This window comes from Saccopteryx bilineata, chromosome 1 (genome assembly GCF_036850765.1).
Source record: "Saccopteryx bilineata isolate mSacBil1 chromosome 1, mSacBil1_pri_phased_curated, whole genome shotgun sequence".
In the NCBI taxonomy this organism is placed as follows: domain Eukaryota; kingdom Metazoa; phylum Chordata; class Mammalia; order Chiroptera; family Emballonuridae; genus Saccopteryx; species Saccopteryx bilineata.
Genome location: NC_089490.1, coordinates 405,395,622 through 405,421,586, shown reverse-complemented (window position 1 = coordinate 405,421,586; position 25,965 = coordinate 405,395,622). Strand labels below are relative to the sequence as shown.

The window sequence follows — 25,965 nt, the reverse complement described above, 5'->3', positions numbered from 1 at the left end:
GGTCGGTTTTATGTCTCTGTTTCTGAGCTCCAGATGGTCAGGGTGGAGGAAAGAGTCATCTCAATAAGTGGGCAGAGTAAAAGATTGTTAGTTAGGATGAGTAGTTAAACATTCTTGGAAAACCCGTTTTCTGATTGTTCAAATTCTTTTTTCTTGGTACAAAGCTCCTACAACCTGCACAAACTTTATAAACCTTCAACTTTCATAAACTTTCTTATAACAACTTGCTTTTCCTTTTCCTTTTAAAAGTACATACTATTATCAAAACCATATATATCTTTTCTAGTCAGAACTCTTGATTTAAAAATCTTTAACCTTTAGTGATAATTACGTTGACTTTCTTTTTACCCTAGTTTCCCTTTTCCCAAAGTCTCACTAGAAGAGTCCTTAGTTTTTCATATATCCACCATTCAGACCAACCAGCTTCCAGTGTGTGGTAAGGCATGGCATATTTCTATTTTAGTAGCAGTGAGAGTTGTCAGGATCATGGTGTGGACCTGTCCATGTGAAAATTAGTTTTTGGGTGATGTAATGCTGGAATCACCTTTTGGACAGTCTTTAAACAGTTTGCTGAGTAACCTGTAAATCCTGCAAGTGCTTAGGGAAAGGATGGTTACATTTCTACACTTTGCCGCTAGAGTTTAAGACCTAGTGACCACTGCTTCTAGCTGAAATTAGCAGCAGGGAATGGGGCATTGAGATAAGAGAAATAACAAAGATATTATACATTAAATAAAGCAACAAAACCACACTGTCAATACCCACAGTAGAGATCTTTGAGAGATAAATAAAACTCAAATATTCAAGCAAGGCATAGTAGATGGCCCTTGTGTTTACAAGAAATGAGATCAGCTTGCTACTTGGAAGAAATACCTTAGGCTCGTGAACAATGTCCTTGGGCCTTCAGTGGCAACTCTCAGCATGCTGGGAAAGGTCAGGTAAGAGGTAGCTTGAGCAGGGCTAGAAGAGACTGAACCCTCCCTCCATGGAGCAAGGGGGCAGCTTACTTTCTCATGCCCCTCTTTCCACAGCAAAGGTGTGTCAACCAGTGGGGCCAGGAAGCCTCACAGTCTTCAATTCAATGAGCATTCTTTCTACTCTGAAGCAGAGCCCTGATGAAATCCTATGAAGCCCTTTGGGGTGCTGGAGCCTTTAAGAGTGTATGTCAAAAGCTGGTATTTCCTGACTTCTTTTGGGCCTTATTTGCCTTTACTGTTACTTCCTTGCCCATTATAGACCTTAAAAACCATGCTCAGAAGACCTCACTGAGGGGCTTGACTAAGAGAGCAAAATTGGGAATCCAGTTTTAAAAAGCCTATTAGGCCAAGGAAAGAAAGGTTTTAATTTGCAGTGGTAGTTGGTTGGAGACAGTGGAGGGTCTGAGTTTGATCTAGGGTGAGACTTCACATGGTGGGGGTTAAGGCGATGCTTAGATATGCTACAGACTAAGTCAAGTTGAGCCTTAGCAGAGAAGACGCAATATCCTTTCACAGTGAGGAAGTTAAGAAGGGTGGTGGTGTGTCTCCTTGAGGCAGGCAGGGAGGGGCCTCAAAGAAGTAGGTTATTTACATATTGTAAGAGAGTACTAGTTTTGAGATTGCATGCTGCTAAATCCTGAGCTAATGCTTGCCCAAACAGGTGTGGGCTGTTTTTGAACCCCTGGTGTTAGACAGTCCATGTAAGTTGCTGGGCTATATTAGTGTCTGGGTCAGTTTAAATAAAAGTAAATGCAAACAGAAAGTAAGAGTCAGGGTGTAGAGGAATGGTAAAGAAGGCATTCTTGAGATATCATTCACTTTTAAAAGTAATAATAAGCCTGACCAGGCGGTGGCACAGTGGATAGAGCGTATTGGACTGGGATGCGGAAGATCCAGGTTTGAGACCCCGAGGTCACCAGCTTGAGCACGGGCTCATCTGGTTTGAGCAAATTCTCACCAGCTTGAGTCCAAGGTCGGTGGCTCGAGCAAGGGTTTACTCCATCTGCTGAAGGCCTGCAGTCAAGGCACAGATGAAAAAGCAATCAGCTCTTGCATTTCAGCTGCCATGCCTTCCAGACTGAGGAAGACCCGGAAACTTCGGGGCCACGTGAGCCACGGCCACGGCCACCTCGGCAAACGCAGAAAGCACCCGGGAGGCCGAGGTAATGCTGGTGGCCTGCGTCATCACAGCATCAACTTCGACAAATATCACCCAGGTCACTTTGGGAAAGCTGGGATGAGTCATTACCACTTAAAGAGGAACCAGAGCTTCTGCCCAACTGTTAACCTTGATAAACTGTGGACGTTGGCCAGTGAGCAGATACGGGTAAATGCTGCCAAAAATAAGACTGGAGCTGCTCCTGTCATTGATGTGGTGCGATCGGGCTACTACAGAGCCCTCGGGAAGGGAAGCTCCCAAAGCAGCCTGTCATTGTGAGAGCCAAATTCCTCAGCAGAAGAGCTGAGGAGATTAAGGGTGTTGGTGGGGCCTGTGTCCTAGCAGCTTGAAGCTACACAGAGGGAAGCCCATTAAATGCTAAGTGATTTTGAAAAAAAAGAAAAAAAAGAAAAAGCAATCAATGAACAACTAAGGTGTCACAACAAAAAAATGATAACTGATGCTTCTCATCTCTTTCCGTTCCTGTCTGTCTGTCCCTGTCTATCCCTCTCTCTGACTCACTCTCTGTCTCTGTTAAAAAAAAAAAAAAAAAAGGGCCAGCGGAATAATGGAGTTCACCTCATTTAAAGTGTGAAGCTTCTGCCTGGCCGGATAGCTTGGTGGGTTAGAGCGTCTTCACAATGTGCAGAGATTGCCGGTTCGATCCCCAGTCAGGGCACATGCAGGGACAGATTGAGGTTCCTGTCTCTCTGCCTATCTTTCTAAAACCGATAAATAAAATAAAAAACAAATAAAATGTAAAGTTTTATTATTACTTTTATTTTATTTATTTATTTATTTATTTATTTATTTATTGTATTTTTTCTGAAGCTGGAAACGGGGAGAGACAGTCAGACAAACTCCCGCATGCGCCCAACCGGGATCCACCTGGCACGCCCACCAGGGGCGATGCTCTGCCCACCAGGGAGCGATGCTTATTTTATTTTATTTTATTTATTTTATTTAATTTTATTTTTTATTTTTTACAGAGAAAGAGAGAGTCAGAGAGAGGGCTAGACAGGGACAGACAGACCAGAACAGAGAGATGAGAAGCATCAATCATTAGTTTTTCGTTGCAGGTTGCAACACTTTAGTTGTTTTGTTTGTTTTACAGAGACAGAGAGAGAGAAAGGAACAGACAGACAGGAATGGAGAGATGAGAAGCAGTCAATCATCACTTTCTCATTGCACATTGTGACACCTTAGTTGTTCATTGATTGCTTTCTCATATGTGCCTTGACCGTGGGCCTTCAGCAGACCGAGTAACCCGTTGCTCGAGCCAGCGACCTTGGGTCCAAGCTGGTGAGCTTTGCTCAAACCAGATGAGCTCACACTCAAGCTGGCGACCTTGGGGTCTTGAACTTGGGTCTTCGCATCCCAGTCCGACGCTTTATCCACTGCGCCACCGCCTGGCCAGGCTACTCCGCTGTTCCTAATTCAGCCAGTGCAGGGGCTGTGTGGGGCCTTTGGTAAGTTGGCCCTGACTCCACGTAAGCCAGACGTCCACTGGGCAGCTCGCTCCCTACCTGCCATTATATAGGACCGGGCCGTCCACATGAATATCACATTATATACGGACCGGGCAGTCCACATGAATATCACATTATATACGGACCGGGCAGTCCACATGAATATCACATTATATACGGACCGGGCCGTCCACATGAATATCACATTATATACGGACCGGGCCGTCCACATGAATATCACATTATATACGGACCGGGCAGTCCACATGAATATCACATTATATAGGACCGGGCCGTCCACATGAATATCACATTATATACGGACCGGGCCGTCCACATGAATATCACATTATATACGGACCGGGCCGTCCACATGAATATCACATTATATAGGACCGGGCAGTCCACATGAATATCACATTATATACGGACCGGGCAGTCCACATGAATATCACATTATATACGGACCGGGCCGTCCACATGAATATCACATTATATACGGACCGGGCCGTCCACATGAATATCACATTATATAGGACCGGGCCGTCCACATGAATATCACATTATATACGGACCGGGCAGTCCACATGAATATCACATTATATACGGACCGGGCAGTCCACATGAATATCACATTATATACGGACCGGGCCGTCCACATGAATATCACATTATATACGGACCGGGCCGTCCACATGAATATCACATTATATAGGACCGGGCCGTCCACATGAATATCACATTATATACGGACCGGGCCGTCCACATGAATATCACATTATATAGGACCGGGCCGTCCACATGAATATCACATTATATACGGACCGGGCAGTCCACATGAATATCACATTATATACGGACCGGGCAGTCCACATGAATATCACATTATATACGGACCGGGCCGTCCACATGAATATCACATTATATACGGACCGGGCAGTCCACATGAATATCACATTATATACGGACCGGGCAGTCCACATGAATATCACATTATATACGGACCGGGCCGTCCACATGAATATCACATTATATACGGACCGGGCAGTCCACATGAATATCACATTATATACGGACCGGGCCGTCCACATGAATATCACACGCAAATGAAAATCATGAAGCTAAACATGGAAACGTAGGACAATGTATTTGATCTCGTCCCCCTTCCCCCTTTCCTCTGACTGCTGTCCATCTCTTCCTGTGTCCCTGCCTCTGTTTCTATCTTGTTCCTCAGTTTACTGTGTTTGTAAGACCTCACACATAGGGAGATCATATGGTATTTGTCTTTCTCTACCTGGTTTGTCTCACTTAGCACAATAATCCTCAGGACTATCCGAAAGGTAAGATTTCCTTTTTCATAGCTGTGTAGTATTCCATTGTGTAAACGTACCAGTGCTGGGTATTTGGGGTTTTTGTTTGTTTGTTTGTTTGTGACAAAGACAGAGTCAGAGAGATGAGAAGCCTCAATTTTTTGTTGCGGCACCTTAGTTGTTCATTGATTGATTTTTATTTTTTTAATTTTTTAATTAATTTTAATGGGGTGACATGAATAAATCAGGTTACATATGTTCACAGAAAACATCTCCAGATCATTTTGACATTTAATTATGTTGCATTCCCATCACTCGAAGTAAATTGTCTACCGTCACCTTCTATCTGGTTTTCTTTGTGCCCCTCCCCTCCACCCTCTCCTCCCCCCCACCCACCGTAACCACCATACTCTTCTCCATGTCTCTTAGTCTCGTTTTCATGTCCCATCAATGTTTGGAATCAAGCAGTTCTTAGTTTTTCCTGATTTACTTATTTCACTCCGTATAATGTTATCAAGATCCATCCATGTTGATGTAAATGATCCAATGTCATTTCTTATGGCTGAGTAGTATTCCGTAGTATATATGTACCAAAGCTTCTTTATTCAGTCACATTGATTGCTTTCCCATATGTGCCTTGACCAGGGGACCACAGCAGACTGAGTGACCCCTTGCTGGAGCCAGTGACCTTGGCCTCAAGATGGTGAGCCCTGCTCAAACCAGGTGAGCCCGTGCTCAAGCCGGCGACTTCGAGGTTTCAAACCTGGGTCCTCTGCATCCCAGTTCACGCACTATCCGCTGCGCACTGCTAGGTCAGGCATGCTGGTTTTTTTTCTTTTTTTAAATTAAAGTTTTATTTATTGATTTTAAAGGAGAGAGAGAGAGAGAGACTTGGAAGGGGTGGGAACCATCAACTCATAGTAGCTCTCATATGTGTCTTGATTGGGCAAGCCCTGGGTTTCGAATACGTGACCTCAGCATTCCAGGTCAACACTTTATCCACCGCACCACCACTGGTCAGGCTGCACCACAGGTTTTTCTCGGATCGCCCACTGAGGGGCACTTGCGCTGTTTCCGGATCCTGACTATTGCACACAACGCTGCAGTGACCGTGGGGGTGCATGTCGTGTTTCTCATTAGGGTTTTGGAACCCACAACTCCTAAAGTGACAATGGATGGAGCTGCCCCAGGACTGCACACACCACGTGTTCCCTTCCGTCCCCGCTCCCTGTGAGGACAGACAGGGACTGTGGTTAACGGGAGAGGCCAGGAGACGCCTCCGTGCCACCTTCCGTGTTGTGCAGCAGGAGGAGTCCAGAGACGGGGTCCCCCAGGGAGTTCGGGGCGGAGTTCCAGTCTGGCCACTGCGGGGTTGCTTCAAGCACAGATCTTCTCAGGCATGGGTGTCTTAAGTCAGCAGTGACCCAAATGGCCTGGGACACACTGCGGCCCGGTGGTCAGAGGGCCTCTCCGGGCTGGATCGGGCTCCTCGGAGGGAATGGCTGCTTCCGAGGAGACTGAGAGGAAGGGGTTGGGATGGACGGGGCGTGCATTCCAGGAAGAGGGGACTGGCCTGCACGTGGCCCCAGCAAAAAGCAAGGCACTGAGACTCAGCGTGACCACAGGACACGGGGCTTAAGGCACAGGCTGAGGCTGGCACCTCCTCCAATGTCAACCCTAGGGGAGCTCCACCCTTGGTGTGACAGGAGGGCATGGCCAGCTGTGTGCTTTGATGTTCATTCCAACTGCCCAGTGCAGGCAGCGTGGATTCAGGAGAGCCCACAGGGAGCAAGACTGATCAGTGGTCAGCAGGGAGTGAACTGGCCCCGTGGGGTGAGCACAGCTGTGGAAGGACCACAGAAGGCCACTGATGCTGATTCCAGTGGCGTCAGGTGGGAGGTGGGTGGAGATGGTGCCCAGGTTCCTGGACAAGAGGGTGGGTGGTGTGGCATTTACGTCATTGATGGACTAATGGAGTTGAACATGCTTGGTGCTCGAGGGGAAGGAGTGGCCGAGTTGTGACTGTTGCCAAGGACTGGGGAAGTTGGGGTGAGTGAGGAGGGCGCAGGGTGGGGCCCCCATTTTGAGCTGAGCCCTGGAAGGACTGTGCTGTCCTTTCCTGAGACAGAGACCCTCGGGAAGGCCACAAACCAGGCAAGAGGCTTCTCTGGCCTTTGATCTCTACTCCAGAGCCCCTGCACCCCCAGGGCACATCCCTGGTGTCTGTGACGTTCTCTGGGCAGGACACCACCTTCCAAGGACATCACACCCAAGAGTATGCACCCAACAGGAATGACACACAAAAAACACAACTGCTGAAAATACGTTTTTTATTATGCAAAGAATAATTTTTTTTTTTTTTGTATCTTTCTGAAGCTGGAAACAGGGAGAGACAGTCAGACAGACTCCCGCATGCGCCCAACAGGGATCCACCCGGCACGCCCACCAGGGGCGAGGCTCTGCCCACCAGGGGGTGATGCTCTACCCCTCAGGGGCGTCGCTCTGCCGGGACCAGAGCCACTCTAGCACCTGGGGCAGAGGCCAAGGAGCCATCCCCAGCGCCCGGGCCATCTTTGCTCCAATGGAGCCTTGGCTGCGGGAGGGGAAGAGAGAGACAGAGAGGAAGGAGGGGGAGGGGTGGAGAAGCAAATGGGCGCTTCTCCTATGTGCCCTGTTCGGGAATCGAACCTGGGTCCCCCGCATGCCAGGCCGACGCTCTACCGCTGAGCCAACCGGCCAGGGCCTGCAAAGAATAAATTTAAAACATATATTAAATAGCACCAATATCTTACGCGTCAAGATGTTTAAATATAAGGCACTTAAGAAATGGCTGTATAGACCTGGGGTGGCACAGAGGATAAAGTGTCGGCCTAGAACACTGATTGCTGGTTGGAAACCCCGGGCTTGCCTGGTCAAGGTCAAGGCACATATGGGAGTTGATCCTTCCTGCTCCTCCCCCCGTTCTCTTTCTCCTCTCTAAAATGTTAAATAGACTTACACATTTTTCTAAAAAAAATAAAAAATTTAAAAAATGTAAAATCCTAAAAATTATTTTTCTAAAATGGCTCTGTAAACTGTCCCCCATGCCTCACCTGAGATGATCTAGTGCTAGCCCAGGACAGCTGCAGGCTTGCCTGTCACTGAACTGATCGTACATTTCACCCACTTAATAATGTCACATTCTGTTCAGGGCATGTGGACAACACAGTAACTCGGAGATCAAGGAGTTGGTGGGGACAGAAGACAACCATCAACCCCTCCTGCCCACAGTGCCTAGAAGAGGGTCTGTGGAATGGGACTCCACCCCGCACAATAAGGGGGTCCATTCCCGAGCAGATTAGGGACCCTGGGTAACCTTAGGACCTGCTACAGGTCAGCCACACTGGCCACAAGGAGTCCCGGATGGGCCGTGTCCAGCAAAGAAGCTCTCTTGGTGCACGGACCTCCCACTGGAAGCTTCACACGAAATCCATGCAGACAAGAAAGGGGCTGAGCCCCGTCTGGGATTCATGAAGCTTCCAATGGGATCAGACCCAGGAGAGAAGATCACCCCTCCCCATTCAGGATGCTGCTTAAAGTCACACCCTGTGCCCAGAGGTTACTCTACTTTGGGGTCTCTGCATGCCTCCCTAAGATATTTTCAGCAACCAAGTGGTTTATAATATTGTGCAATTCCTCATGGAGCTCCATTTTATGGAGGGCCGCCATGAGTGTTCGGGGACGCGTCCCTTCCCAGCCTGTTCTTCCAGCGGACGAGCATCTTGTAACATTGTTCCCTCAGATTCCCTGGGTTCTCGTGTTCACAAATATCAATGTCATTTTCTCCGAGTCCGACAAGCCTCATGAACATCTTCCAGTCTTTCGCTGGAACCTTACGTACAAATTCATAACAGATCTTATTCTTGGCTGAGAAAACAGAAATCAGAAAGGAAGACTTGGTTACAATTCCGGAAGGCTCACGGAGCGTCGCTGTAACCGTTCCCACCTTCCTCCAGGCCTGGCTCCGCCGGCACACCATGGCACCGGGGAGGGGGGCCCTGGGCCACCCAGGCTGACCTGGAAGAAGTGCAGGGGCTATGGGACCAGGTGACCGTGGTTAGCCCTGACCTGCCATGGCTCTCGACCTGCCTGTTCCTCACTCTGCAGCCAGTGAGCCGTGAAGGGACCCGGTATCCCAGGAATGCAGGACTGGGCGGGATAACGAGTCTGCTGGGGTCGGCCCCGCCCTTCCTCCCACCTCACCAGAGTGGCCATGAGGCGTCAGGACAGAAGGCTGATGCCAGGGGCCCAGTATAGGATCTGACACCTGGGGCTGAGTTCTGTGGCCTCACTGGGCTGTGGACCATCTGATATCTAAGTCTATAAAGAGGGTGGATCCCCACAGCTGTCAGAGAGGATGAGATGAGAAATAGCACCAGGCTATTTACATAATTCCCCTTTCCAGAATTCAGACATTATATCTTGACATTCACACCAAACAAGAAAGAGTTACACCTCATCAGTCACTATAACTGAAGAATTTGAATGACTTACCATCACAGGACGTGTCCTTCAGAAAATATTGTTGTTTATATTGCTGCAGAGAAAAGACAATGAAATTGTACCGGGAGAAGACACCTGTGTGAACACTTGCAGGAAATTCACAGAAAACTAAAGTGTCATTGGGTCTGTGTGGCAGCAGTGGGTGGGGACAGGGCAGCCTTTGTGACCACACTCCAGAAGTCACCAGCTGTCCCCCCAGGGGGAGCAGGGAGCTCACAGCCACCTGCCTCTGTGTCACACTCCCCCAGGATACAGCCTGGGCCTGGGGCAACACTGCGTTGTCCCTCTGCCCCAGCTCTGGAGGGCGAGGGTCCAGGGCCCGGATGCTCTGAGTGTCCCCCTGACCCCTCCCAGACCCGGTCCCAGGGGAGACGCCTGGACCAGAACCTCCCTCACGGCCTCGGATGGAACCAGCCCTGCCGACACCTCGACCTTGGACATCCTGTCTCCCGAACTGGGACAGTGAACTTGTGGTGTTTACGCTGCCTGGTCTGTGTGCTCTGCCGTGGTCGCCCCAGGAAACCCAGACAAGAACAGACGAGAGCACAGAGGGAGCAGTTACCACAGCCCTGCACACAGTAGGTGCTCTATAAACGCAGGCCGCACTGTTACGCAGACCCTCCCAGGGAGCTCACTCACCTGCTCCAGGTGCCTGAGGGAGGCTGCCGCCTGGGCCTGAGCCTGCAGCCCCGGGGCCGGGGGAGCAGCAGTTTGCAGCTCCTGCTCTGGGGCTGCCTGGCTTCCTCCGGCCACCACCTCCTGCAGCTCAGTGTCCTCCCCACGCTCCTCTGAGGGTCCTGGGCGGGTCCCGGCCCCAGGTGTCAGGGCTGAGTCCCCCTCCTGCAGCAGTGGTGTTGTGGGCTCGCCCGGGGCAGGTGGGCCCCTCTCAGGGTCCGTAGCCGGCAGTGTGCTGAGCTGGATGGTACCCAGTGACTAAAAAACAAAGTCATGCTTTTTGTGACAGGATTCAGTAGCACAGTCTGATACAAGCCAGTTTAGGGGGACAGAAATGACAAGGTGTCTGGTAGACCACCAGGGCCGTGCACTTTCACTGAAGAGTGCTTCACGGGGTCAGGGTCCAGCTCTGTCCCCAGCTCCCTGGGGGTTCCCCAAACGTGTCTCTCTTTTTTTTTTTTCCCAAACGTGTCTCTTATGGGCTGAATGGTGACTCCAAAAGGGATGTCCACATCCTAAACCCTAGCCGGGACCTGAGAAGGGGTCTTATTTGGAATGGAGTCTATGCAGATGAGGCCACACGGGATGACAGTGTCCCTAATCCCTGTGATGAGGGAGTGTCCCCAGAGAGAGCTACTCAGAGACACAGAGTCACTCGGGGGAGGGGGCCAGGTGAGGACGGAGGCGGAGACCAGAGTGATGTGTCCACAGCCAAGGAACAGCAGGACTGCTGGCAGCCAGCAGAAGAGGTGAGGGGAGGGGCGGGAAGGACCCCCCAGGGCCTGGGAAGGAGCCAACTCCCCCACATGGATTGCAGACTTCTGGCCTCCACAGCGGGCAGACAGGGAGGCCCTGTGTTTAAAGCCACACGTTTGGGGTCATCTGTTTCGACAGCCCTGGGGAACCCGGACACAGCCCTGTGCCCTCAGTGTCTCAGTTTCCACTCCGGGGTCTAGACCAGCAGAGATGAAGTCGTCTCTAGCACAACGTTTAGGATCTGCTGAGGGGGTGCAGATGGTTCCGCAAATGCTGAGGTGTGTATATGGGGGGACCCCGGCTGCCTCCTGCCACCCTGGGGACTCTCTGCGGTCCTCAAGGCCTGACGACCCGACCGCAACACTCTCAGGAATACTCACACGGCTGCTTGGCTCACTCGACTTTTCTGAAAATCAAAAAGAAAAGGAAATGAAAATGCTGTCATGCACCACATAACAACGTTTCAGTCAATGACAGGCCACATGCCTGACCGGGCGACAGAGCAGTGGATAGAGCGTTGGCCTTGTATGCTCAAGACCAGGTTTGAAACCCAAAGGTCACTGGCTTGAGCACGGGCACACCAGCTCAAGTGCGGGCCACTGTCTTGACCATTGGATCATAGACATGACCCCATGGTGGCTGGTTTAAGCCCAAAGAACGCTGGCTTGAGCAAGGGGACATTGGCTCGGCGAGAGTCCTCCCGGTCAAGGCACATGCGAGAAAACAATCAATGCACAAGTCAAGAGTTGCAATGAAGACTTGACATTTCTCATCTTTCTATTGTACCTTCCTGTCTGTCTGTCTGTCTGTCTCTCTGCCTCTCTATCTCTCCCTCTGCATCTCTCTCTCTCTCTCTCAGTAAAATAAATAAATAAATAGGCCTTCCTAGCACTCTCTAGCAAAGAAAAACATTTAAGAACAATAAAAAACGAAAGGCCACACAGATAACTGAGCAAGCACTGGAATACAATGGAGCTGAAACCATCCTATCACCTGGTGACATGGTCCTGCCATGGGGCCACATGTCATTTCTCCCAAGGCTGGGGAGACTCAGGTGTGAACAAACCTACCTAGTTGCCAGCGGCACTGAAATGTAGCAGATACGATTACGTACAGTAGCCATGCCGAACAATACAGAGCAACTATGTTACTGCTTTATGGACGCACTAGACTCAGCTCATGAGATGAAGCTGCCCTGTGTGATTTAATCTCCTGCTGTCTGCACAGTAACGTGCTTGCAGGTCTGAAGCCCAGGTGCGACGGGCTACACCACACAGCCTGGTACAGGCTCTACCCTCCAGGTGCCCGGGCCCTAAGTCATGTTTACACAAAGATGAAATCGCCTAGGGACACGCTGATCAGAGCGTGTCCCGTCATCACGCAGCAGATGACTATGACTGATGTAACTGGACAAGGACTTCTACGGAGGAAATGCCTGCATTCATGACAAAGGAAATGTACTTACTTTTCCAGAAAGTGGCCAAGCAGTGCAAAGCCTTCAGCCCTGCACACAAGGGGGAGTACCCAGTGAGTGAGCACGCTCAGTGCTCTCACCTCCCCGACCCCCTGTGGGAAGCTCCAGCCTCCTCCAGCTTCCTGGCCAGGAAACCCGGACACCCTGCCCCTGCCCGCTGCCCTGGGGTGCTGGTCTGAGCCCTGAGCCTGGTCCAGGCACATGGCACACGGCGCCCTGCCCAGAGCACCAGCTCAGGCACGAGGACCCCTGAGTGAGGAAGTGAGCGCAGCTCTGTTTTAAATGAAGAACGCCCCGCCTAGCACCTCCTGCGGTTCCTGACCTGGTTGCTGACCTGTGTCCCCTGCGGGGCAGCGCGGACTCTACTCTACCTGGTCTTCTACAGCAGCGGATGCCGATGCCGATGCCGATGCCGATGAGGAGGCAGATGACAAAGATGATGGGCACCCCCACTTTTACAAAGGAGGAGGAGCTCTCAGCAGAACCACTGGCTGGGTTTCCTGGAAGGGGGCAGACAGAGAGAGCCGTAGTCAGGTAAGCATGTCACCCCCCAAGGGACACGTTAGAGAAGGAAATGCCTGCTTTCGGAGCTGGAACGGTTCTCCACGTCCAGGCCCCAAGTCTCTCTGGGTGGAGGCAGGACAGGCTCATCTGTCCGGCTCGCAGATGAGGACCCAAATGTGAAGGCAGTACCAAGTCAGTCCCACAAGAGTGGCCAAGATTGTGGTGTCCCATTAAAGGGCTCTAGTTTGAGTGGTCACTTCCTCCTGGGCTGGCAGGAGGCAAAGCCTGGCGGCCGGAGAGAGGGGGACGACAGCTGGTCCTGAGTAGAGCAGAGCCCGGCCACAGCGGCCCAGGGGACAGGCCAGAGCCCACCCCCAGGGGAGGTCTGTTGAGACCACTCTGGTGCCCTGTCCTCACGCTGGTGACATTACAGCACCAACAGGAGGCACAGACGGAAAAGCTACAGGCCAATCGGAGCGTGGACACGTGGCCACCCCACGAGAACAGAGGGACGTAGGACTCTTCCACATGAAGCCACTGATGCTCCAATGGCTTCTCTTTAGAATCAGATCAGGCCCTAACGAATATATCTTATTTTGGCATTAAGATATTCTTTAAATGGATGATTTCAAATCATTTTATGGAAATCGACAAGCTAATTCAGAACTATAAATTGATACCCCAAAGTACAAGAGCAGCTCCGAGAATACTGTGGAAATATGGTGTCATGTCCAAGGACAGATAGAAAGTCCCAGATGGATGTACTCAGGCGCTTGGTTTACGACCAGGTGACACCGAGACTGGGGGAAGGGTCGATGTTCCCCACACGGTGCTCCGTCATCTGTGTGTGTGTGCACAAACCACATGGAGCCACAACACCTGCCTCACACCACGAACACACCAATGCCAGCGTCATTGTCAGATGAAATAAGAAAGATTCTGCGATCATATGAGCAACATCTTGGGATAAGGAAAGACTTCTCACAGGGGATCAGAGAGCAGCAAACATAGGAAAGTGGGGACAGACCAGACCATGTTACCAGGAGGAACCTCGGTCTACCACAACCCCCCACAAACTGGTACAGAGGTACCCTGACTGGGAGGAGACATTTCTAGAATAAAGGGTCTGCATCCTGAGTTATAAATGAGAAAGAATCCCAGATACAACCATGAAACCCACATAAAAATGGGCACGGGCCTTGCCCAGACTTAACCCAAGAGGCACAGGCTTTCGGGCCCCCTGCACCCCCGTCCCCGCCTGGGCCCTGGAGCGGCTTCCTACCTGGCTCTGGGTTTCTGTCCGTGGCACACACAGTATCCATGGTGGCATTGCATGTCTGGAGGGTGGCACCTTTACATCTGACCAGAAAGAGGGAGGAAACCTGAGTGTGATCTCCGGGCTCAGGCCCCGCCCAGGCCCCGGGACCTCCCCCCGCCCTGGGCTCTCGGTGCCTGGCATTCCCCAGCTATCTGGCCCAGTGTGCTCCAAAGAGAGCAGAACCTGGGAATGCTCGGTGGTTCCCGGGGAAGGGGTCCCGCTCCACCTGCTCCTAGAAAAAGCTGTGTGGTGCGAGTGTGGACCTGCGGTCGCCACATCTCTTCCAAGAGGGAAGACGGTCCACAGCTGGAGCCCACGGAGAAGGGCACAGGCGAGCGAGTAGAGAGAAGCCAGAGCCCTGAGCAGACCAGACCCGCAGGCAGCTCTGACTGCCCACTCGTCAGGCACATGAGTGAGCCCACCGGTCAGCCTGGCCGGCGTGTACTAAGGGGCCTCCAATGCACCCCACAGACTGCACTGTTCTGCAAGTGCTCTCTCCACCTCTGGGTTATCTCCCTGGAAGATTCCCCCAAGCCCAGGCCCACCCAGCATCTCAGGATGAAACCTTATTTGGAAGCAGGGTCTTTGTAGACATGCTCTAGTCAGGTGAGCTCATACCGGAGTAAGGCAGGTCTTAACCAATGACCATGGCCCTTAAAGACAGCAGTCTATATGCAGAGAGCAGTCTATATGCAGAGAGCAGTCTGTATGCAGAGAGCAGTCTGTATGCAGAGAGCAGTCTATATGCAGAGGTCAGTCTATATGCAGAGAGCAGTCCATATACAGAGAGCAGTCTATATGCAGAGAGCAGTCTATATGCAGAGCGTTCTAGATGCAGAGAGCAGTCTATATGCAGAGAGCAGTCTATATGCAGAGCGTTCTAGATGCAGAGAGCAGTCTATATGCAGAGGTCAGTCTATATGCAGAGAGCAGTCTATATGCAGAGAGCAGTCTATATGCAGAGAGCAGTCCATATGCTGAGAGCAGTCTATATGCAGAGATCAGTCTATATGCAGAGAGCAGTCTATATGCAGAGGTCAGTCTATATGCAGAGAGCAGTCTATATGCAGAGCGTTCTAGATGCAGAGAGGAGACAGCACACGGAGAGGGTGACGTGCAGACAGAGGCAGAGGTCGGAGCAATGCGTCTAGGAGCACAGGGGCACCAAGGAGCGCTGGCCCCACCCAAAGCTGAGAGCCGCAGAGGCCGGAAGGATCCTCCCCAGAGCCTTCGGAGGGAGCGTGGCCCTGCCACACCTGGACGGCGGACTCCCGGTCTGCAGAACTGCAGGAGAGTCATTCCTGTTGGTTTTGAAAGTGTCCAGTTGTGGTGCTTTGATACAGATGGACCCGGGACACGCACGCAGTGACAATGGTCATTCCTGGGACACAGTTCTGCCTTTCTCCCAGCCCAGAGCTCCCATCCTCTGGAACTTTGTATGGCTTTCGTCCTCCCTCCCTCCCCACCTTGCTGCAGAGACCTGTCTGTAAAGGCAGCTCTGCGCCCTCTGCCCCTCATGGAACCGTCACTGTCCATGTGCTGACTGACTCCAGCACTGCTGGGGCTTGAACCCGCAGTTCCACCTGCAGACTGCAGGGGGCACTGTTGTCTGTGGAATCAGGGGATCTAGGAGTCAGTGGATGAACTGAGTCAGCCCTGCCATTTGCTTAATTTAATCTACAGAATGGCTCCTCCTGGTGGCTGGTGCTACCATTTCACAGATGGGGAAACCCAGGGGGCAGCTGCATAAGTGACCCACAGAGGACAAGTGGTGGATGGGGGAGCTGGACCCAGGTTATTGGATGGCCCCGTGCCCCAAGGCTGACACACCTGGTACAGCGATTGCAGTTCTCTGTGCAGTCCTCGGAGTCGCAGTAGGTCCCGGTCTTACACTGACACCGCCGGTCTCTGTACCGGTCGCAGTCACTCACCATCTCCTGGTCGTCTAGAGGGAAGGCAGGGGGTCAGTCACCAGGGCTGGGACTCTGTCCCTGGCTATGCTGGCATGTCTGGCCCCTTAGTCACCGGAACTGACCTGCTCACTCCGTCCTTTCTAACGTTTAGGGGCGAGGTAACAATCAGACCGGATTTCCTGCAACTGGGGTGACTGTGGAGGAGCAAGAAGGACCGAGCCACACCTCAGAGACACCCCAGATTATTCCTGTCTGCTCCTTTGCTATGAGTATTGCCAGCAGCACACAGAGAACGGACCGCAGAGAACCCCTTGCACCCACACCCACTGGGACAGCTCTGCGGTCACACTGATGACACCCTTCCGGGCACAGGGGCGACCGCCGCAGCCCGCCAGACCTCCTCCCACGCTGATGCTTTACAGACAGGCAGGGTTTCCAAACACCTCTGTCCAGCTGTCCCGTCTTCCCTTCTGACCCACTGGAAGAACCATGAGCTACATGTGACATGAAATAAACATGAGAGGGACCACAGCCCAGTCTGAGACCAAGACCGTCACCCACACCCCTGGGGCCCCGACCCCACACCCCCGAGTCAGCCCTCTGTGATTTTACCTCCAGCCCCACGTCAGTGCAGCCGAACGTACCATGCTGGGCAACTGTCCACTCCTTTGGGGCTCAGTCCTGTTGTCATGGTCTAGTGTCACTGGGGGACACTATGCAAACTCACACAGGATTTATACCCACTCCTCTGTCAGTGGACACTGGGTGGCTCCTTGTGATGCCATTACATACTGTCCCCAGTGTCAGCGGACATGGGGAAGAGCCAGCCCAGGGGGAGACAGGCAGGGACGGGTGGTGGGCAGCGGCGTAGGCACCCTTTGAACTCGTGATACCGAGCTGAGCCGTCTTCTTGTCTCTTCAAATCTTAGTATGTGGGTACCCGGAGCTAGCTTGTGTTCATGCTGTCAGTGTATCAAGTTTCATGAATATTCCTGTTTTTTCCTTTTCCTTCCTTCCTCCCTCCCTCCCTTCTTCCTTCTTTCCTTCCTTCCTTCCTTCCTTCCTCCCTCCCTCCCTCCATCCCTCCTCCCTCCTTTCTTCCTTCCTTCTTTTTTGTGACAGAGTCAGAGAGAGGGACATATAGGGACAGACAGACAGAAAGAGAGAGAGATGAGAAGCATCAATTCTTTGTTGTGGCACCTTAGTTATTGATTGCTTTCTCATATATGCCTTGACCAGAGAGGGGGCACAGCACATTGAATGAGCCCTTGCTCAAGCCAGCAACCTTGGGCTCAAGCTGGTGACCTCGGAGTTTCAAATCTGGGTCCTCCACTGTACCACTGCCTGGTAAGGCTTCTTGTTTTTTCAGAAATAAAATGTATACGGCCCTGGCAGATAGCAGAGGTTGCAGGTTCAATCCCTGGTCACAGCACAGACAGGAACAGCTTGATGTTCCTGTCTCTCTCTCTCTCTTTCCCTCCCTTACACTTTTACTGAAACCAATCAAAAATATTTTTTAATTATTTTTATTTACTCACGTTAGAGAAGAGAGAAAGAGAGAGAGAGATAAAGAGAGAGACAGAAGGGGGGGAGGAACAGGAAGCATCAACTCCCATATGTGCCTTGACCGGGCAAGCCCAGGGTTTTGAACCAGCAACCTCAGCATTCCAGATTGATGCTTGATCCACTGCACCACTACAGTGTCAGGCCAATCAATAAATATTTTTAAAAAATAAAAATAAGCCCTGGCTGGTTGGCTCAGTGGTAGAGCATCAGCCCAGTCTATGGATGTGCTGGGTTCAATTCTTGGTCAAGGCACACAAGAGAAGCACCCATCTGCTTCTATCTCTCCACCTCCTGCAGCCATGGCTGGATTGGAGTGAGTTGGCCCCGGGAACTGAGGATGGCTCCAAGGCCTCTGCCTCAGGCACTAAGAAGTGCTCGGTTACTGAGCAACGGAGCAACGCCCCAGATGGGCAGAACATAGCCCCCTAGAGGGCTTGCCGGATGGATCCTGGTGGTGGTGCATGCTGGAGTCTGTCTCTCTGCCTTCCCTCCTCTCACTGAATAAAAAAATAAAACATAAAATTGTCGGAATGAGGTGCACACCCTGTGCTGAGATTTTCCTTCAGAATGCACTGATCCTGAGATTCTTTCCCTGTAACTGACATCTTTGAAACGTTGTATCTTCTTTCTCATCCTCTTATCCTCAGAGCTTTCAGGTTTTCTTAAATGTTGTTTGCTCACATAAACACCCAACACATCCTCTGTTAGATTAATTCTAAAGTTATCTTCTTTTTTGCTTTTGTAAAAAATAATGGTATCTTTTCTCTACAGTTATATATTTTTTAATTTTTATTTATTTATTTATTTTATTTTTTACAGAGACAGACAGAGAGTCAGAGAGAGGGATAGACAGGGCAGACAGACAGGAATGGAGAGAGATGAGAAGAATCGATCATTAGTTTTTCATTGTGCATTGCAACACCTTAGTTGTTCATTGATTGCTCTCTCATACGTGCCTTGACCGCGGGCCTTCAGCAGACCAAGTAACCCCTTGCTGGAGCCAGCGACCGTGGGTTCAAGCTGGTGGGCTTTTCCTCAAACCTGATGAGCCCGCGCTCAAGCTGGCGACCTCGGGGTCTCGAACCCGGGTCCTCTGCATCCCAGTCCCATGCTCTATCCACTGCGCCACCGCCTGGTCAGGCTACAGTTATATTTTTAAAACCACTTTGTTGCTGATATATGGAACCTGAGGCAAACGTCTGTGTGCTATTCTTGTAGACGGCAGCTCTGAAATCCTTCTAGCTAAGAGGATTCTTTAACTGCAGACACGTTTTGTCCTGGTAAACGTGCCCCTGTGATGGGGACCTGGCAACCCCATCACCCTGCTCATCTGTAATGACTGCTCTTGGGGTGAGCTCTACAGCCTGGTAGAAGGGGTGTGTGCTTTAAAATCCAAAGAATGTGTGACCGGGTGGTGGTGCAGTGGATAGAGCATCAGACTGGGATGCAGAGGACCCAGGTTCGAGACCCGAGGTCACCAGCTTAAGCGTGGGCTCATCTGGTTTGAGCAAAAGCTCACCAGCTTGAACCCAAGATCGCTGGCTCCAGCAAGGGGTTACTCGGTCTGCTGAACGCCCGCGGTCAAGGCACATTTGAGAAGGCAATCAATGAACAACTAAGGTGTTGCTATGCACAATGAAAAACTAATGATTGATGCTTCTCATCTCTCTGTTCCTGTCTGTCTGCCCCTGTCTATCCCTCTCTGACTCAGTCTCTGTAAAAAATTAAAAAATTAAAAAAAAAATCCAAAGGACCCCGCATGCCTGAGAACAGCGTACTTACCATGACGGCACCGGGAACACTTTTTGCATTCGCTCTCCCTATTGTCGTAGGGCATGAAGGTGTCAGGTGGGCACGGACTACACTGTTTGAGGTGCTTCATGTCACAGGATCCACTGACAAAGTAGCCTGTGGGAGGGGTGGGGACATACGTAAGGTTGCGGCTTGAGAAACAGACTCACCTGGTCGCTGAGGCCTCTGTCCCAGGAGGTCCTTTAGCACCTGATGGCCAGTCCCCAGCACAGCGCCAACCCTCACCTCCTAGCTCCTCGGAATGTACTGGATGGTACCTGGCCTCAAGTATCCCAGGACCTGGAAACCTGAGTCAGCCCAGGTGTTCCCGATACCCTGCAGCTCGGGCAAGAGGGGTTCTCAGGGTGCACTGGGGTACACTGGGGCCCAGCTAGGGCAGGAGGGGTTCTCAGGGTGCACTGGGGCCCAGCTCAGGCAGGAGGGATTCTCAGGGTGCACTGGGGCCCAGCTCGGGCAGGAGGGGTTCTCAGGGTGCACTGGGGCCCAGCTCAGGCAGGAGGGGTTCTCAGGGTGCACTGGGGCCCAGCTCGGGCAGGAGGGGTTCGCAGGGTGCACACTGGAGCCCAGCCGACCTCCTGTGCCTCTACCCACCCGGGGCCGCTCAGCAGCTTCCGGGACAGTTTCCTGTGGAGCCTGGAGACCTAGAAACAGGTGCTGGGCCCGCAGGAACCCGGAGGACTAGCTCCCACCTTGTGCAAAGACTGTCCCTGAGGCTATAACAACGTGCCGTTTGCATGCATGTTGAGAGCTCAAAGGTTTCACGTTAGACAAACTGTGCCTTTTATTCATAGGTGTACATATGTGTGTGCAGTGTATTACAGGTGTGTGTGCACACGGGTGTGTGCCTGCATAGATACGCATACCTGTAGAAGTGTGTACTGTATGGACTGGTGGTGTGTGAGCAGCTGTGTGTGGGGTTCAGTCCCTGAGCTGGGAGCCCCGTACGGCTCAGACTCATGGCTAAAGGGAGGCATGTGGCGGTGTGGGTGGGGCTCAGACAGCGGGGGTGCAGGTGTGTGGCTGTGTCTTTCTAAGAGGAGACCCTAGAAGGTAGGGGCACTGATAGTGTGTGCGCAGCAGCCTGTGTGTGTAGATGGGGGTGCAGTGTGGGGGCCGTGGCCTTGATCACATTCCACAAAGGCCCAGGAGCCTGGTCCTGACCGACAATGAGGGGATGTGGTGGGAGGGAGGGCAGAGCAGGCCCTTGGAGCCTGGGGCCCCCGCTGCGTTACGGGATAATTCAGAGCATCTTCATGATTGTGAGTGAAACTCCGTGGATTAGCTGGGCGTGCTGGCAGCAGCAGCCACTCACTAGAGCTACCGACCACAGGTGTCCTTCACACTTCCCCTGAGAGGGGGACGCTCCTGACAGGATGCTCAGGGGGAGTGTCCACCCTGGGCACGCACCCCACTTCTGTCCTCCAAGCTCTGTGAATGCACCTCACCAATGTCAGAGTAAGCACAGAGACCCCTCTGATCACAACAGAGCCCTGCAGTGGGTGGGTGGGTAACTGCTCAGGTGAGGCCCGCCCACCTGGTACTCCCCACCCAGGGCGGCCTGCAGCTCTGCACAAGGGGCTGAGCCCCCACTCCCAGGTCAGGTCTGCCCAGGGCCCAGGAAGACGTCCTGACACTCACCAGGGGGGCAGAGGTCACAGCAGCGGTTCCCCAGCTCATACTGGTTAGGTTCACATTGGTTCACGTTGGTTCCTATGATCACCTTCAATCACAAAGGGAGACTGGGTTAATCAAGAGAGGCCTCTGAGCCGGATGGACGTACACGTCCCCTGCATAGACACATGTCAGCCAAGGTGGACGGCCACCCACCAGGCACTGTGCCCATCACGGGAACACAGTCTTACATGCCTGTGTCCTTGCACTTGCTCTGTGGGGCAGGTGTAACGCGGGGCCATCTGTAGTTTCCTGAGGCACATGGTCGTGGATATCGCATCCCCTGCACCTTTAGAACCAGGGCCCGCCTGCTAGGCAGCCTCGGACCTGAGTCTTTGCTCCAGGACGCAGTTGGCTGTCTCAGCAGCTGCATGGGACCTCCCTTCCTGCCTGAGTCCCCTCGTGTCCCATTCTGAGAATGCCACTCCCGCCGTCCTTACGGGACAGTGCCCGTCACCTGTCTCCCCCTTCGTCTCCCACTTGCGTCACTCAGGGTGTCCTGTGTCCTTCCTTTGAGGCTTGGCTCTAAAAACACCCAACACTAAGTTTTTCTTCCTCATTCAGCCTGATAACCCACAGATGTGTCTAACCTATGTCTATGTACAGGTGTACGTCCTGGGTGGCTCCTGTATTTAGATTTCTGTCTACCCTCTTAATTGATGTTTTTAACACCCTACTTTCTTTTTCTTTTCTTCCTTCCTGATTCTGGCTTTTACTGTCCTTCTTTGCTGTCCCCAGATGCTTTTCTCCTCTTCACTGCAAATGAAAATAGAGTCTGCTGTCAGTTTACGCTGCATTTTTGTTTGGGGAAAATGAAGGAAACAATGGAGCAGAATGAGGTGGGTAGGGAGGTTCAAGAAGAAAATCCAGTTTGCAAACACCACGGGAGTAACAGAACCACAGGAATTAATGGTGAGGGATTCCGGCAAAGAGCACGTGAACTAAGTCATCACAGTCAACAAGCCAGTAAAGGGACACATCGATGTCATGAGCACTGTGTCTCTTGAGATGGTGCCTAGCTGAGACCTGACCATTGCTGGTGCAGTGGATAGAGCGTTGACCCGGGATGCTGAAGTCCCAGGTTTGAAACCCCAAGGTTGTTGGCTTGAATGTGGGATCACAGACAACATCCCATGGTCACTGGCTTGAAGCTCAAGGTCACTGGCTTGTGTTGAGCACCCCCCTTCGTTAAGGCACGTATGAGAAGCAATCAGTGACAAACTAAGGTGCCACAACTACGAGTTGATGCTTCTCATCTCTCTCTCTTCCTCTCTCTCTTGAAAAACAAAAACACACAAACACAAAAAAGCACATGCCTAACTGGGATTTATTTATTCACAAGAAACCATCAGGCAAACCCAAATTGGCAAGTATTCAATTAAATCATTGGCCGTGCTTTTCTTTTCCTTTTTTCTCTTTTTTAAGTGAGAGGAGAGGGATAGTGAGACAGACTCCTACATGTGCCTGGACCAGGATCCACCTGGCAACCCCGTCTGGGGCCGATGCTCGAATCAACTGAGCCATCCTCAGCGCCTGGGGCTGATGCTTGACACAATCATGCCACCGGCTGCTAGAGGGAGAGAGAGAGAAGCGGGAGAGAAGCAGATGGGTGTTTCTCCTGTGTGCCCTGACCAGGGATTGAACCTGGGTCTTCTGCACGCCAGGCCAATGCCCTATCCACTGAACCAACCAGCCATGGCTGGCTGTACATTTCAACAGTGTTATTATGGTCCCAGAAGGAAAGGCAGACTGAGGAAGGGCTCCAGTCTACTCAGGACACCATGGCAACAGCTGCCCAAATACGAAGGTGGCCTGCAGACCCAATCCCAGCATGACCCTCACGTCACCTGATCCGATCACTGCACAGCCAGGGCCTGCGATGCTGTTACCTTTGTGGCATCTGAGCGGGAGCGACACAAGTCTGTGTGCTGGTTTATTTTATTGTTTTCTTTATGGAAGGTAATTTTTAAAAGTGGGTTCAAATTCAAGGCACTTGAAAGTGACTATTTCTAGGCCTGACTGGATAGTTCAGTTGGTTAGAGCATCGTCCTGACATGACAGGGTTGCAGGTTCGATCCCTGGTCAGGGCACATATAGGAACAGAAAGATGTTCCTCTCTCCGTCCCTCCCTCCCTCCCTTCCTCTCTCGCTAAATTCAATTAAAAAAATAAACGTGACCAGCGAATACAGCGGCATTTAGTACATTTGCATCATCGTGCAATCATTTGGATTATTTTGGTAATTTCTAGAGTTATTGCAGAATGAAACGTTAAAATTAAAAGCGTTCTCAAAGAGGAAAAGAGGCTCAGACAAGAGGGCGTGTCTTTGCTTTTGGGCACCCGGCCAGGCCAAGAACAGGGAGGCTATCAATCCCGCCATCTCAGCCCACGCTGGTCCTGCCGGTCCCTCCGAGTCTGGAAGAACACTGAGGGCAGCTGTGTCCTGGCCTCCAGCACCCAGGGCCCCGCCCCAGCCCCACCTGGCTGCCCCTGAAGTCGCATTTCTGGTCCCTGCCCCTCCCCACACCGCCCATTCTCCCAGCTCCTGTCCTTCCTCAGCAGCTCCCCCTCCAGCCCTCCCCCTCTGAGGGTGGCCTTTGAGGGCCGCTGCTCCCTTCAGCTGCGCTGTGGTCGGCACCCTGGCGCCCAAAAGGATGCGTCCTGCATTCCAACACCCCCTGACCTCCCAGGGCACGACATGGCAAAATGTAAGCCCTCTCCCCTCAAAATTCAGCAATGAAGATAAATGCTATGTGCTGGTCGGGTAGTTCAGTCGGCTGGAGCGCCGTCCCTATACCCCAAGGTTGCGGGTTTGATCCCCGGCCAGGGCACGTACAGGAAATAAACCACCGAACGCAGAAATGGGTTGATAACAAGTTGATGTTTCCCTCTCCCTTTCTCTCTCCTTCCCTCTCTCTCTAAAATCAATTAATAGATGAAAAAGAAAAGATAGATGCCATGTAATGCAAATAGTTTTAAAAGTAACAAATCGTCAAACTCCGGTTGCTTTTTTGTTTTTGGTGGTTTTTTTTGTTTTGTTTTGTTTTTGTATTTTTCTGAAGTTGGAAATGGGGAGGCAGTCAGACAGACTCCTGCACGCGCCCATCGGGGATCCACCCGCATGCCCACCAGGGGGCGATGCTCTGCCCATCTGGGGTGTTGCTCCATTGCAGTCAGAGGCATTCTAGCACCTGAGGCAGAGGCCACAGAGCCATCCTCAGTGCCTGGGCCAACTTTGCTCCAATGGAGCCTTGGCTGCGGAAGGGGAAGAGAGAGACAGAGAGGAAGGAGAGGGGGAGGGGTGGAGAAGCAGATGGGCGCTTCTCCTGTGTGTCCTGGCCAGGAATCAAACCCAGGACCCCTGCACGGCAGGCCGACGCTCTACCACTGAGCCAACCGGCCAGGACCCCGGTTGCTTTTGTGAGTAAAGTTTTACTGGAACCAGCGCTGGGAGGCTCGGGCGTGAGGCTGGGAGCCGTTCAGGCCAAGTGCAGGGCTGCATTCCGAGTGAACACTGGCTAACGAGGAAAACCCCACTTTTTATTAAAAACAGTATCTTGCAGACCTAGTAGCTCAGCTGAGACCTTGTACCCGACACAGCCCGGCCAGGGTTCCATCCCTGGTCAGGGCACATAGATCCACCCCTGAATGCGCAGATAAGTGGAACAACAGATCCTCCTGTTCTTTCTCTCTACCTCAACCGCCTTCCCCTCTTTTTCAAATCAATAAATGAGAAAGACATCACCTCGCGTCCTAGGGCGGTGGGTTTCCAGGTTGTAGGTTTGAGCCCTCCCCCAGCGCTCCCGCCGCATACCAACGGCGCATGCGTCAACATCCGATTTCATCACCCGCGGAACTTCTGGCAACCGAGAGACCGTCTAGTCCTGGGACAAAATCTCCACTCAACTTCCCTCAAAATAAAGGGGGCGACATCTCGGGCCCACGCGCACGCTGCGCCAGCGTGTCTCCCACCAGGGCGCCCGCCTTCGTGTTCCGGCTCCGCAGGATCGGGGCGGAGCCGGCCGGGGTGCGCCTGGGTTCGGGGGACCCCTTAGGTCCCTTAGCCTTCCCACCCGCGCCCGACTCCCTCGGCGGCCTTGAGACCCGCAGGAGTGGGGGTGGAGGGACTCCATCTAGTCCCGGAGGAGTGGGGGCGGGAGACCCCGTTCATTCCCAGAGGAGGGGGGACCCCGTCCAGTCCCGGAGGAGTGGGGGCGGGGGACCCCGTTCATTCCCAGAGGAGGGGGGACCCCGTCCAGTCCCGGAGGAGTGGGGAGCGGGGGACCCCGTTCATTCCCAGAGGAGGGGGGACTCCGTCAGTCCTGGAGGAGTGGGGGCGGGGGACCCCGTTCATTCCCAGAGGAGGGGGGACCCCGTCAGTCCCGCAGGAGTCGGGATGGGGAGGCCTCATCCAATCCAGAACCTACTCACTCACCTGGACGGGTAGCAGCAGAAGTAATCGCCACCAAGACATGGCGCCGACTGCGGAATGAATGGGGTGATGGCCTGGGTAGGTCAGCTGACTGATGTCCGCGGGCGGAGCCGCGGGGAACTGATTTGTAGGCTGTCCCGGTCCAAAGGTGGGCGGAGCCTCTGATCCGTTCGATTCCCGACAAAGGGACTTTCCTAGTCTGGGGGGGGAGAGAGGGGCAGGCAGGCCACCCGGAGGGACCCTGGGTCAGTTGGCCGGGGCGGCCCTGACAAAGCCCCACACCCCGCGGCTTAAACCACAGACGTGCAGGGAGGGCCTCACCGTCCCGGAGGCTGGAAGTCCTGCATCAAGGTGTCGCAGATGTTTCTCTGAGCGAGAGGGACTCTGC

The 25,965-nt window shown here is 52.5% G+C and overlaps 1 protein-coding gene and 1 pseudogene across 1 annotated transcript; one reads left to right on the top strand and one right to left on the bottom strand.

The window, feature by feature from the left end:
• The first annotated feature begins 1,959 nt into the window (after positions 1-1,959).
• LOC136320939 (large ribosomal subunit protein uL15-like) lies at positions 1,960-2,486 on the top strand (annotated as a pseudogene).
• A 5,111-nt stretch (positions 2,487-7,597) lies between these two features.
• On the bottom strand, positions 7,598-25,628 carry LOC136319046 (tumor necrosis factor receptor superfamily member 10B-like). Its single transcript, XM_066252310.1, is given in 13 exon segments — positions 7,598-8,630; positions 8,632-8,821; positions 9,449-9,491; positions 10,097-10,390; positions 11,269-11,294; positions 12,354-12,392; positions 12,734-12,862; positions 14,149-14,225; positions 16,015-16,129; positions 19,446-19,571; positions 21,114-21,195; positions 24,891-25,029; positions 25,581-25,628. Coding segments are annotated over 12 exon segments (1,323 nt in total). The 5' UTR covers positions 24,981-25,029; positions 25,581-25,628; the 3' UTR covers positions 7,598-8,518.
• Between the last annotated feature and the right edge of the window lie 337 nt (positions 25,629-25,965).